Source organism: Rattus rattus, chromosome 4, assembly GCF_011064425.1.
Source record: "Rattus rattus isolate New Zealand chromosome 4, Rrattus_CSIRO_v1, whole genome shotgun sequence".
NCBI classification, from domain to species: Eukaryota; Metazoa; Chordata; class Mammalia; order Rodentia; family Muridae; genus Rattus; species Rattus rattus.
In genome coordinates, this window is record NC_046157.1 from 123,315,866 (window position 1) to 123,327,530 (window position 11,665).

Consider the following 11,665-nt stretch of genomic DNA (forward strand, 5'->3'; position numbering starts at 1 on the left):
CACCCTTTTCTGCCTCCCTAGCTCTGAGATTACAAATGGATGCCAGTATGAGGGTGTGCGTGTGGGGGTAGGGTGGGTGGTGTCCTTAAACCCAGGTCTAGCACTTGCAAAAACAAAAACAAACAAAAAAAAATCTGTTTACTGACTGAACTATTTCCCTCATCCAAGTGGTCAAAAATGGCTTGAGAAATGTGCATCCGTGATTGGTCAGGGATCGATGAAAAGAGAAGGGAAATATCTAAAAATCAAACCTATCTTGTTTCGTTAAATGCCTCTCGTTTGCCATTGGCTTGTTATGGACTGAAGGTTTGTGTCTGCCAAGTTCTTATGCTGACATCATTGCTCTAAGTGATGTAGGACACTAGGCCATATTAAGGCTTAAATCCAAAATATCCACCACCAGCTTATTTTGAATGCTTGGTCCTTGGCACTTGTTTGAAAGTTATACATCTTTTAGGATGTAGAACCTAGCCGGAGGAGATAAGTCTTCCAAGGTTAAGTCTACTTCGTTTGGCCTGCTTTCTTCTTCTTCACTCTGCTCTGCCACAATGCAAACAGCCTCGTCCTTGCATTCCCTTGGAGCTGCTCCTCCATGTGTCCCCCACAGTGATGGACTGATCCCTCCTTGCTGTTCTCAGGGATTTGGTCACAGAGGTTGTAACCGTGGCTAGCGTGAGGATGAACTCTCCGGAATGGGATTGTCACCCTCAGTGAGCTTCCAGTCCCCTCTCGGTTGTATGATGACACAAAAAAGATGAGGCCTTTCCGCAACCCGGAAGAGGGAGAAACTGCCCCTGCTGCTGCCTGCTCTTGTATTTCCAACTTTTGGAACTGTGGTGGGGAAAAAGATCCCGTGGCAGGCGCCATATAGTGCACAGTTCCTTAGAACAATTAAAAGGAGACAAAATGGTGGTGGAAGGGTTTGGTGGAGACAGGATCTAATTCCGTTTCCATTGTGCTTGCAGCTCATGTATCCAAATTCTGTCGCTCAAGAAAACAATCTCTAGAGTACAAGACTCACTCGAGAAATATCTTGCAACTCAAGTGTCCTGGTTTTCTGTGCTCGCAGAAAGCCATAGTTTGGTTCCTAGAACCCACATCAGGTGGCTTACAACTGATCCAATGTCCTTGGTATCTGAGGGTACTTGTACTTATGTGCTCATGATTGAAAATAAAAATTAAGCTTAAAAAAGAACTTATTTTTACTTTTTTAGATGTAAATAAAAAACATTTATTGAACTCATATGATAACGCCTGTCCCCATCAAAGAAAGCAAACCACCAGCTTCCATGTACGCTCTGGTCTAGCGCAAACAGCACGTGATAGCTATGAGCACACAGGGAGCCTTGGCATTTTGTCAGCACCCTCTATTTTGAGAACTTTAAAAATATCTGCTAGGTAGGTAAGAGTCTGTGGTACTTCTAAATTTCAGGGATGAGAAGCTTCTAAAACCCCCTTTGACATCTAAGCCCAGTGGAGAATTTCCTGGTAGGAAATAAGAAAGCTGTAACCATTATTCCCAAATGTATAGTGTTTCCTTCAATGCTTCTGTCAGTTTCAGACAATTTCAGGAAGCTGACACGGTCCTCATCAATCATACAGCTTCTCAGACTACCGTCAGCAACAAAGGAGGAAAGGACTCAGCAAGGACATGGATAATAATAGTCTATAAGCTGTGTGTGTGTGTGTGTGTGTGTGTGTGTGTGTGTGTGTGTGTGTGTGCACGAGCACGCACATGTATACATAACATTAAGGCCAAAGACTAGACTAGGTGTCTTCTTTCCAGACTTGAGAAGTTCTACATGGTTGCTATGGGCAGAGTGATCAATGACCTCATAGAGCGTGTAGTGAGACCCAATGTGCATCTGCAGCTTATATACTTGGAGTGCTAGTGCACCTTCCTTCTCTCCATCAGAGAGACTGGAATGTTTTACCCCTTCTGTAGTCTCAGAGTAAGTTTACAGGTCCAGAGACAAGTGGAATGCTAAGGAATTCCTGAACCCATACAGTCCAATATGTCCTAGAAATGTAAACTGTGCAACCTACGAGTGATGTCAGGAATCCAAGGTCCAGGGGGTACTACTTGCTTCCCATGTTTCATTTCCTAAGATTTTTTACCCATCTGTCCACTTGCAGTGTTTTTAATGTTAGTGCATTTTCCCAGCACCCGGGGATGACTCTGGATCCTTTTCCTACCGAGAAGCCCATCCCAGGAGCTGTGAGCATCACAGATGTAATGAGATCGGCCTGGCGATCTGGAGGCTTCATGATTCATCCCTGTGGCCCTGTGAATCACCGATGGTCGTGCCCCATCCTTCTCTCATCTTAGCTCTACTTTCAAGATTCTTATCTGGGTTTTCCACTAAATCTTCCTGTGGCTTCGAGTAATGCAGGCATGATTATGAATTGTGGACCCACCCTGAAATGTTAACATAGCTTTCAGAGCCAAAGTCATAAATAACACCTGAGAAATAAAACCAGAAACAAATGCTTTAGAAGGAGTCCTCTGTTATATTGTTACCAACACTGGTTTCTTAAAGCTGTCTTTTCTTGCAAGTTTATCTGGAGCTTGTTTCCTTTAGCATTTTAATCACAGCACTCCAGGCTGGGAGTGGCACCAAGTGAGAAGAGAGCTTCGAACTTCCTATCATTTTCTAGAAACCGGTATTTACAAAGCTGAAGAAATAAATTGTGATCTATGGTAAAGAACAGTCTCTAGTTTCCTCTGCTTCCTTCTTTGAAGAGTTGATTTATACCATCATTCAGCAGAATACGGGGAATTCATCTAAAAATGAAAACGGAAATGATTGTTAAGGAACCTGTTTTGCAAATAAATTACTGTTTTGATGGAGTCCACACTCCTTTGTCTACTAAACAATCTGTAATCTTTCTACCAATTAATTAAGGGTTCATTAAAATAATTAGGGTTGATAGCCTGAAATAAAAGGCATGATTTAAATAGATTAAAAGCTATGTTAAGAAGTCCACTCACCGGGCAGAAAAAATGGCTCAGTAAGAAAAAGCACAAGACACAAACACACACACTAATAAAAAGAAAAAGCATTCATCACACTAAAAATAATAATATGAAATATGGACGCAAAATGTAGCAAAAGTCCAGTTACATATAAATGACTTGGTGAATTAAAGGTAGCCAGCATGGGTTAAGCCACCCAAGACAAGCATGGATTTTTCCATCCCCTGGAACCTTGAAGAACTGAAGATCATGTGACATAGCCAGGTGCCAGTCTCCTGGGCATCCAGATCCCTCTAAAGGATTCTGATGTATGTCTACCTTATGCAAATTGGGGATGTTGAACTCTGACAGCATTGGGGGATGGAAACAAAGAGAACACATCCCAAGTAACATATATATTATAATGTTATAATGTATTATAATGTATGTATGATATATACCTATATATTAGATTGCGACTTGAATCTTAAAAGAACAAAAAAACACTGTGCTGCTATTGTTCTTCATGTTCTAACGGAAAAGCCACAACAACTGGCCATATAACAATCAAGAAAAGCTGGAACTTGTGGAGCCTGAACTTAAAGTAGACTTGGAAATCTTGGCTGTGTGTGTCCTTGGCTAAAACGGAAAGCGTTAGGGAGTGGTGTGGCTCATGGCTGCACCAGGGACAGAAGTACAGGGATCTTTGGCCGTCTGGATTGGGTAAGCACCCTAAAGCAGGTCTAGCAAGCTAAGGTGTTTTCTCTCGGCATCTGCACACTCAGCAGCACGCGCTGCACAAGGCAGCTTTCGAGTTGGTGCTGGTGACCATGCTCTCTCCTTGCCTGGGCCGTGCTGCTGCCCCTGTGATTCGAATGTCACCTTTGTTTCATTGCAAATACCCTACATCACCATTGATGGGGGAGGACATACTGCAGTCTCAATCGTTGTTGGGCTCAGGTTTTCTCTCAGCACAGCATATGCACTTGGTGACATGGGGAGAAGGTCTGAAGGAGACTGTGGCTCCGTGGAATCACTTCGGCTTAAAGAGATAACAGGAAAATAGTACAAGGATTATAACATCGTAGCTCATGCTAACTGGCTGTGTCCAGGACCTGTCTGTGCTTCGTGACACTGAGCTGTCTAATTCATCACTTGGTATCACTGCATTCAATCCGCTGTAGATTATATTGCATATAAAAGGGCAGCTTTATAATTCCAGCTTTAATAGACTGGAGAGTGTGCCCTGAAGACTAGCTTTATGTGTTCAAAGAAATGAGACATAAAATGCTTTATTGGGCTTTTAAAATGCTTTATCCTCCATTAGATATACTCTAATCTGCCCTTAAATCTCTTTTAGGAAAGCTTTTTGGAAAAAAGGCAATTCAATAATAAATATTTTACATGTGACTACAGATACTCACATTGTTGAAATGGGTATAAAAACAGAGGGGACATAACCCTTGTCGCCCCGTTCTGTCGGTCTTGAAACTGAAAAAGAAAGGTACAGTTGGGGGGGGGGGAAGATGTCAATTGATGGATAAAATTGGAAATAAAACATCTAGGAAATATCCATAATGCTCAGAAGAAAACAAATAGCATGGTTGTCTTGTGATTTACAAAACCTTTTAGTTGAATGGACGAAATGACCACACAGGCAAACATGTGCAAACAAACAACAAAATTCCTGGCAGGCTGAGCTCACTTTGCCCATCAATGACTCTAAAATGTCTGATAATTGAGACTGTATTTCTTCAGCTGCCCTTTATGTTGCATTTAAGTTTGGCCTTAGTATCTGATTCATTTGTGTATTGGGGGGATTTATAGTGCTGTAGTTCCCTCAAAGGTCATTGTCTTAAGGGTTTGGTTGGTCTGTGGGCTCCTGGGGAGTAGTAAAACCTTTAAAACAGAGGACCTGGGGGTTGGGGATTTAGCTCAGTGGTAAAGCGCTTGCCTAGCAAGCGTAAGGTCCTGGGTTCGGTCCCCAGGTCTGAAAAAAAAAAAAAAACAAACAAAAACAAAAAACATAGGACCTGGAGGAAGGAAGTCATCGGGTGTGTGATTTATTAGGAATATTGAGACAATGGGCTCTTTTTTTCTCTGCTTCTGGGTCACATAATCCCACGATGTCTCAGATGTCTCATTGAAGGCCTAAAAGTGATGGGAGCATCCTCCATAGACTGAAGCCTTCCAAACTGTTAGCCTAGCAAAGCTTTGCTCTTTGACTGACACGCATAGGAACACGGCTCTTTTCATTGAAACAGCAGCCATAACCTTATTACTACAAGAGGTTTTGAGGCCTTCCTTGAAGTAGCATTACACCATGATCACCACAGGAACCATAGTCATCGTAATGGGTGAACCTTGACCTTCCCAAGTACACCATGCTGGTCTAGTGCATATACAATTTTAACATTCATGTTCTGTTCTATTAGACACAGAGCATCATTGAGAGGCCAGGTCTTTGTATTGTGTTTGTTTTCTATTGTATGTTATTTGTTTTGAAGTTAGGTGGCAACAAGTCACACTGTGATAGCTGTAGGATTATCCCACAGTACAGTTCCAAGAGATTATTCACTACAGACGAAGATCCTTAGAGACTGCTCTCCCCTAGTAGCCATTGGGGATTGACTTCTAGGAACCCTGGCAGAGAGTGAATCCACAGTGCTCAAACCTTTTGTGTACAATAGTACGGCATTTGTTTTGAATCTAAGCATACTTCTTTGTATCTCTTAAATCATTTCCAGGTTACCTACAATACTTGCTTCAATGTAAATATTGTTTAAGTAGTTGCTATGCTGTATTGTTTATGGAAGAAAGAAAAGGTTTACATGTTCAACGCAGTTGCAATTTTAAAAACTATTTTTGATCCTTGTCTGAATAAGATACAAAAACTGTGGCAAGAGAGGCCAACTGTGCTTTCATGAGAGACTGATAAGCCCCCTTACCTCAGACAGCTAATTTTACAAATTTTCTTTTTTGTATTCCATGTTTACTGAATGCCTATTTGTACAGTTACTCTTCCTGGCCCTTAGGATAAACGTAGCAAAAGCAATGTCAAGGAGAAAGAAACTCAGATCCCCATGTCCGTTCTTTGGCAGAGAACACATACCCTTGAGTTAAGATTACAGTAAGGCCGGATGGGGCGTATGACCCAGTGTTACAGTACTTGCCTAGGCTAGCATTTTTTTCATCTTTATTAACTTGAGTATTTCTTATTTACATTTCGATTGTTATTCCCCTTCCCAGTTTCCAGGTCAACATCCCCCTAACCCTTCTCTATGGGTGTTCCCCTCCCCATCCTCCCCCCATTACCGCCCTCCCCCCAACAATCACGTTCACTGGGGGTTCAGTCTTGGCAGGACCAAGGGCTTCCCCTTCCACTGGTGCTCTTACTAGGCTATTCATTGCTACCTATGAGGTTAGAGTCCAGGGTCAGTCCATGGATAGTCTTTGGGTAGTTAGCCTAGCATTTTATCAAAGTCTGAGTTCCATCTCCAGTCTCTCTCTCTCTCTCTCTCTCTCTCTCTCTCTCTCTCTCTCTCTCTCTCTCTCCTCTGTTTCTCCCTCCCCCTTTCTCTCTCCTACACACACACATACACACACACACACACACACACACACGCACACACACACACACAGACACATATATAGAAGAGATAGACAGACTTAACAGCTTTCAGCTCTCAAGTTACTCTATAAAATGCAGGTTACAGACCTGCTGTGAAAGTTTACACTTGTCAGCTCTGCCTTCCTTTCCCTTGGCCATAGAAGAGCAGTGACGACCATCACTCCTGTTTTAAGGAATATGGGCTCTAGGCTCTAAAGAGCACTGATCTGGCTGTGGTGAAGTCTAGTTGCCCTGTGAATGTTATTTACTAAGCACTGGCATAGCACTTGACGTGCTAAGGCTCTAACCTCCATATGACCCTGGGATATCACAAGGGTCAAAGTAATCAGGGAGGAAAGTCACTCATTTCCTCTGACGTGATATCATGTCCCAAAATCTCAAGAGGAAAGTAAATACAACAGGCATCACCTTCGCACGGCTGGGAGCTGTAGTGTTTGCCAAAGGCTTTGTCTTTGGGAATGTCAGGGTAGAGGAACTTCAGAGGGTTTTCGGGGATGTTTTCAGCCATGATAACCTTGTAGTCTCGAAGAATGTCAGCGAATGGCAGAGCTGATAGCCGCGCTTTGTTGTAGGGTTCCACGGAGTGGAATCTCACTTCTCCTGAAAGCACAGATAGTGGAATATGTAGGCTCCCAAAGACGTTCTATGTAATCATTCTTCCTACTCAAGTTATCGCCATGACTAAAAAGTCTGGCCTTCTGGGGTCTGCTCAGTACAGACTGTGAGTGAGACAGAGGATGGCCACATGGGCTTTCAGAGCTCACGGTCTCTGGTGATGGGCCACCAGCACCGACTCACATTCGAACCATTGAGTGAGTTGGACCACGCACCGTTTTCAGATTGGTCCACCCAGGTGAAGGTTATCCCTCCAAGATGACTCTCACTGAATCGCAACAAAAATGTCCCAGGCATTTTATCTTTGAGCAGAAGCCGTTCCTTCTCTTTGCTAACAAAGCCCATGATGTACCTAAAATTAGAACAAGGGGCAAGACTCAGTCTAAACTCATCATTATTTCACCTACATTTATTTCATTCATAAGAACCTAACAAGCAACTGTACCTGAAATCTTCTATTATTACATAAATATAATATACAGTGTGTATATATAACATATCACTACAGAATATCTCTGAAGAAACCGTGAATGTATTTTCCCATAAATATGCTTAAAAGAAAAAAAGTTGAAAAAGATAATTTAAGCAGAAAAAAAAAAACCACTCAAATGAAAAATAGAGTCCACAGCTTACCCATCAATCCAGAGGGGAAGAATGTGTTTTTTAATTAGGTCCAATATTGCTTCAAGCCAGGTCCAGAAGGTAAACGTTTTGCCAGGCAAATGTTCCTGTCAGAAAGAAGGAGCACACATGGACAAGGACAGTGACTTAGGCAGCATCCCTGACAGAACTCACTCCAACTTTTACAAATGTGCCCTTTGAGCAGGACAGGACTTTTTTTTTAAGTTATCCTCATCCAGCAAATCTTCCAACCCACCGAGAGGAGCTTTCTGCAGAAATAACACCCTAAATGATATCCCCGTTTCCCTGTACCTTGCAGAACTTGGCCCAGGTGAGGTGACCATCACTGTAGTTAGACTGAACTAAAACGAAAGAAAAAAAAACCAACTAAACAAAACAAGAATTTTAATGCAACAATGAGACCTTTCGTTCTGTTTTTGATTTAATCTCTCCTCTCTTCTCTTGCAAGCATGTCTTACAGACTGCCAGTGGCGGCATGGTGTGTGAGTGTTTCATAAGGTCGAATGTGTCGTCCTGTGCCTAAGAAGCTCAGTCTCTAATGGCTTTTATGATGGAGGAGCCAACAATGAGCTCAGGAAGCTCCATGAATGGTCAGCCACCAGGTAATCGGGCAGAGGGAAAACAGAAGCTCCCCCAGAGAGGAAGCACAGCGAGGACAAGGTGCTATGAAGGAACACCATACTTACTGGAGATGGTACGAGCAGCCCAAGGGTGGTGTCTAGACATCACACCAAAAAATCATGTAATTAAGTGGAGCTAGATTTTCAGGACTCTTGCCCATTAAAGTGAAAAAGACGGACTAGAAATCATGTAGGCAATAAGAAGCCACCAACTACCTTGATCTAGAACACTGAAGAGACTAATACTACTTAAATCTTAAGGAAACTGCATTCCTGTGAATAATTTGCTAAGGGTCCGAAGGATACAGCTGCAATCTATGCTGATCTATACTATTGCTAGTAACACGCTAATATATTTTTGTGTTAGTTGTTCATTAACAAAGATTTTTACAAATGTCTACTACTGTGTTTATGAATTCAAGACAAAGACTATATTAAGTTAAGTTTTAAGTTGTCAGAAGGGGCAATTGTGTTTGACCACCTCCTGATGAGTCAACAGGAGCATGTAGCAAGCCAGCCAGTATCACACACACCAGACTGCAGCCCCAGATTCTGTGCAGAACAAGCTCTGGTACCATAACTGCAGATGCATACAGACTCAGCGCGAACTCTCCCTGGAGTCTGGTGTGCTAGCTTGTCAAAATTCAGCTACTTTTAAGAAATGTAGGTAAAGCTTATAAAATGCTGATGGTGTCTGCCGAAGCTTCCTTAGTGTGCAGAATTAAGTCATTCCTCATGTTTTTAAACTTCTGGTACATTTCCTGTGCTTAGCCCATCCTGTTCTGATTGGTTAACATCACCATAAAGGCCACACAGCATATTCGGAGGAAGTGGCTTAAGGACACCTAGAAACCAGAGTGTGAACAGAAGGGCCACAGAGAAGCACGGGTCTGGCCACAACACGGCTCTGCTGCCTCAGAGCCAAGAACCTTGGTTGTCCTCAAATCAATAGAATACTGTTGGCCCCAGGAACATCGTGAGAAATAAAAGTAAAACACTTAACCCTGTGTTGGCAATACAATGTAGGCATTTCATAAAGTGGGACATCGTAATTATTAATAGTCGTGACATAACTGCTTTAAAACTCTCAAGTGTCAAAACCAGAGGAAACCCCGTCTCCCGGCTCTCACCTGTGAGCTTCTCTGCCAGCATGTTGAGCTGGTCTGAATTAAGGCCACGGCCGACGTAGGATGAAAACTGCCAGCTCATCACTTCCAGGAGTTGGCCCAAGGTGACAGATGGAGGGTTGTTAAAGAAAACCAAGTTCTGAAATAGAGTTATGGTGATTGTACCTCATAATCTCACAGGGACCACGGCATTCAATGTATCACATTCTTGATTTAGATTCTGGATCGAGTGATGTCAATAATAAATTGTTTGTAAGACTTATCTCCCCTCTAAAGCACTTTTGCTCCTTGACTGTAACACAACTTGGGGATCCAACTTTCCTGAGAGAATCACTTGACATCTCCTAGCTTTCTCTAAACTACCAAGCAACAAGCATCTCATGCAAGTAGTTAACACCGCCCAACAATTGCTGGACAGGTAACCTCCCTTGAAATGATATCAATTGTAAACATGTTAATTGTCTTACCATGAAAGGGGGCTCTGCATTCAGCAAGGATCACAAGACAGGAAGAAGAGAAGTAAAAATTTCTAGGGCCGCAATTGTCTCCATGAGAAAGGAGTCTGGAAAATGGCTTGTGAGGACAGAGTTTAGTTAAGGTGTAAGAGCTCAGAGTTTGAAGTAAGATAGAGTTAAAAAGTCAAACTTAGTTGTTTAGCTTGGTTTTGTAAGGAGGCTACAAGTCCAGTCTCTAGATCTTCATGAGGGGACTGAGTTGCTCTCTGGGAGGGTGGACATGGTGGTGTGTGGTGGCCTTAGAGAGTTCCTAGCAGAATTTTGCTAAGAAGATACCAGTGTGGTATTGTGTTAGGATAGAAGACCCTACTAAAGTCTTTCCTGCCACATCTTAAAGTTTGATGTACAGACATGTAGCTCTTAAAGAGAAGTGACATTTAGTGGTAGGGACTGCTTCTGACCTTAAAGTGCAGAGAATTATCTAGTGGATTCTCCAGCATGAGGGGAATCTCACGACTAGGCAGCCCTCTCTTTTGCAGTTGATCTGTCTCTGATGCCAGGGCGTCTGGGGATAGCGATGAACAGGGCTGTGCCATTGTCTGTGTGGTCTCCTTTTAAGGAATATTGCATTAAAGGGGAAAGGCAGTGAAGGTCAACCTATTTAGTGATCAGTTCTTATGCAGTCACCTAATGGAAAGAATTCTGGCAGAAACGGATTTGAGTAAGGAAGAAAAGTTATTCACATTTGAGCTGTTTCTTCTGTTACTTTGCAACACAACATACAGTTTTTGCGTCTTGTTTCCTCTCTCAAGAACAGAGCAAGAGGGAGCACAGGTTGTTTTTTTGTTTGTTTGTTTGTTTGTTTGTTTGTTTGTTAAATCTAAGTTCTTTCTTCATTGGTTTTCATGTAAAACCATCTATTAACCATTGGTATAATGACTTGAAGTCCATTTTTGGTATAGTGCCTCAAAGAACCACCAGATGGCACCAACACCCAGCCTAAACCTAGACAGGCTCAAGTCTACCAATTCAATTGCAAAATTTGTGCTGTCAGAAACCAGGCAAGATTGATGGACATCCTGGTTGGAAGCAAATGCTGTGTCTTTGTAGAAGAGACTGAGGAAAAGTGTGCCCAGAAGAAGTGAAGGTCGTCAGACAGGAAGTTATGACAGTACTCAGGAAATTTTGGAACAAGGTATTTCTAGTCAGCAGAGCAGAGGATAGCTTTAGAACTCATGGTTAGGCAGTCTTGGGGCTGCCTAGAACTCAGAAGTAACCTGTGCCAATCACTGTCCTTGGCTAGAACTCACATTGCCTCATCATTGCACAACTAGACACACCCGCATCGCCACCTTGTGCACATCCCTTGTTGAAAGACAAAGTCAAGCGCCATGAGACATGGAGAGATAGGAACAGGAACTTTACCTGGGAGTCGTTGGTTGACACATTGTACCAAATGATGGACGCCCATGCATTAGGGAGTTGGCTGACATTAGAAATCATCACCACAGGTAATGAGCTGGTCTAGTTTAAAAAAGAAAAGTTATTACAGGTGATTCGAACATGCACTAATGTTATCCTTCACCTTCTCATCTAAAGGCCATCAATCCACCCCCTCC

General features: G+C 42.6%; 1 protein-coding gene across 1 annotated transcript in view; it reads right to left on the reverse strand.

The window, feature by feature from the left end:
* Window positions 1–501: 501 nt before the first annotated feature.
* Stat4 (signal transducer and activator of transcription 4) overlaps window positions 502–11,665 on the reverse strand; it is a 110,024-nt gene continuing 98,860 nt past the window's right edge. Inside the window, exons 16-24 of the mRNA XM_032899735.1 lie at window positions 11,472–11,570; window positions 9,595–9,730; window positions 8,136–8,185; window positions 7,836–7,930; window positions 7,418–7,554; window positions 6,996–7,187; window positions 4,381–4,447; window positions 3,890–3,998; window positions 502–831 (exon numbers count right to left, since the gene is read on the reverse strand). Of these exons, the coding sequence (XP_032755626.1) occupies window positions 502–831; window positions 3,890–3,998; window positions 4,381–4,447; window positions 6,996–7,187; window positions 7,418–7,554; window positions 7,836–7,930; window positions 8,136–8,185; window positions 9,595–9,730; window positions 11,472–11,570 (1,215 nt within the window). The remainder of the gene's footprint in view (window positions 832–3,889; window positions 3,999–4,380; window positions 4,448–6,995; window positions 7,188–7,417; window positions 7,555–7,835; window positions 7,931–8,135; window positions 8,186–9,594; window positions 9,731–11,471; window positions 11,571–11,665) is intronic.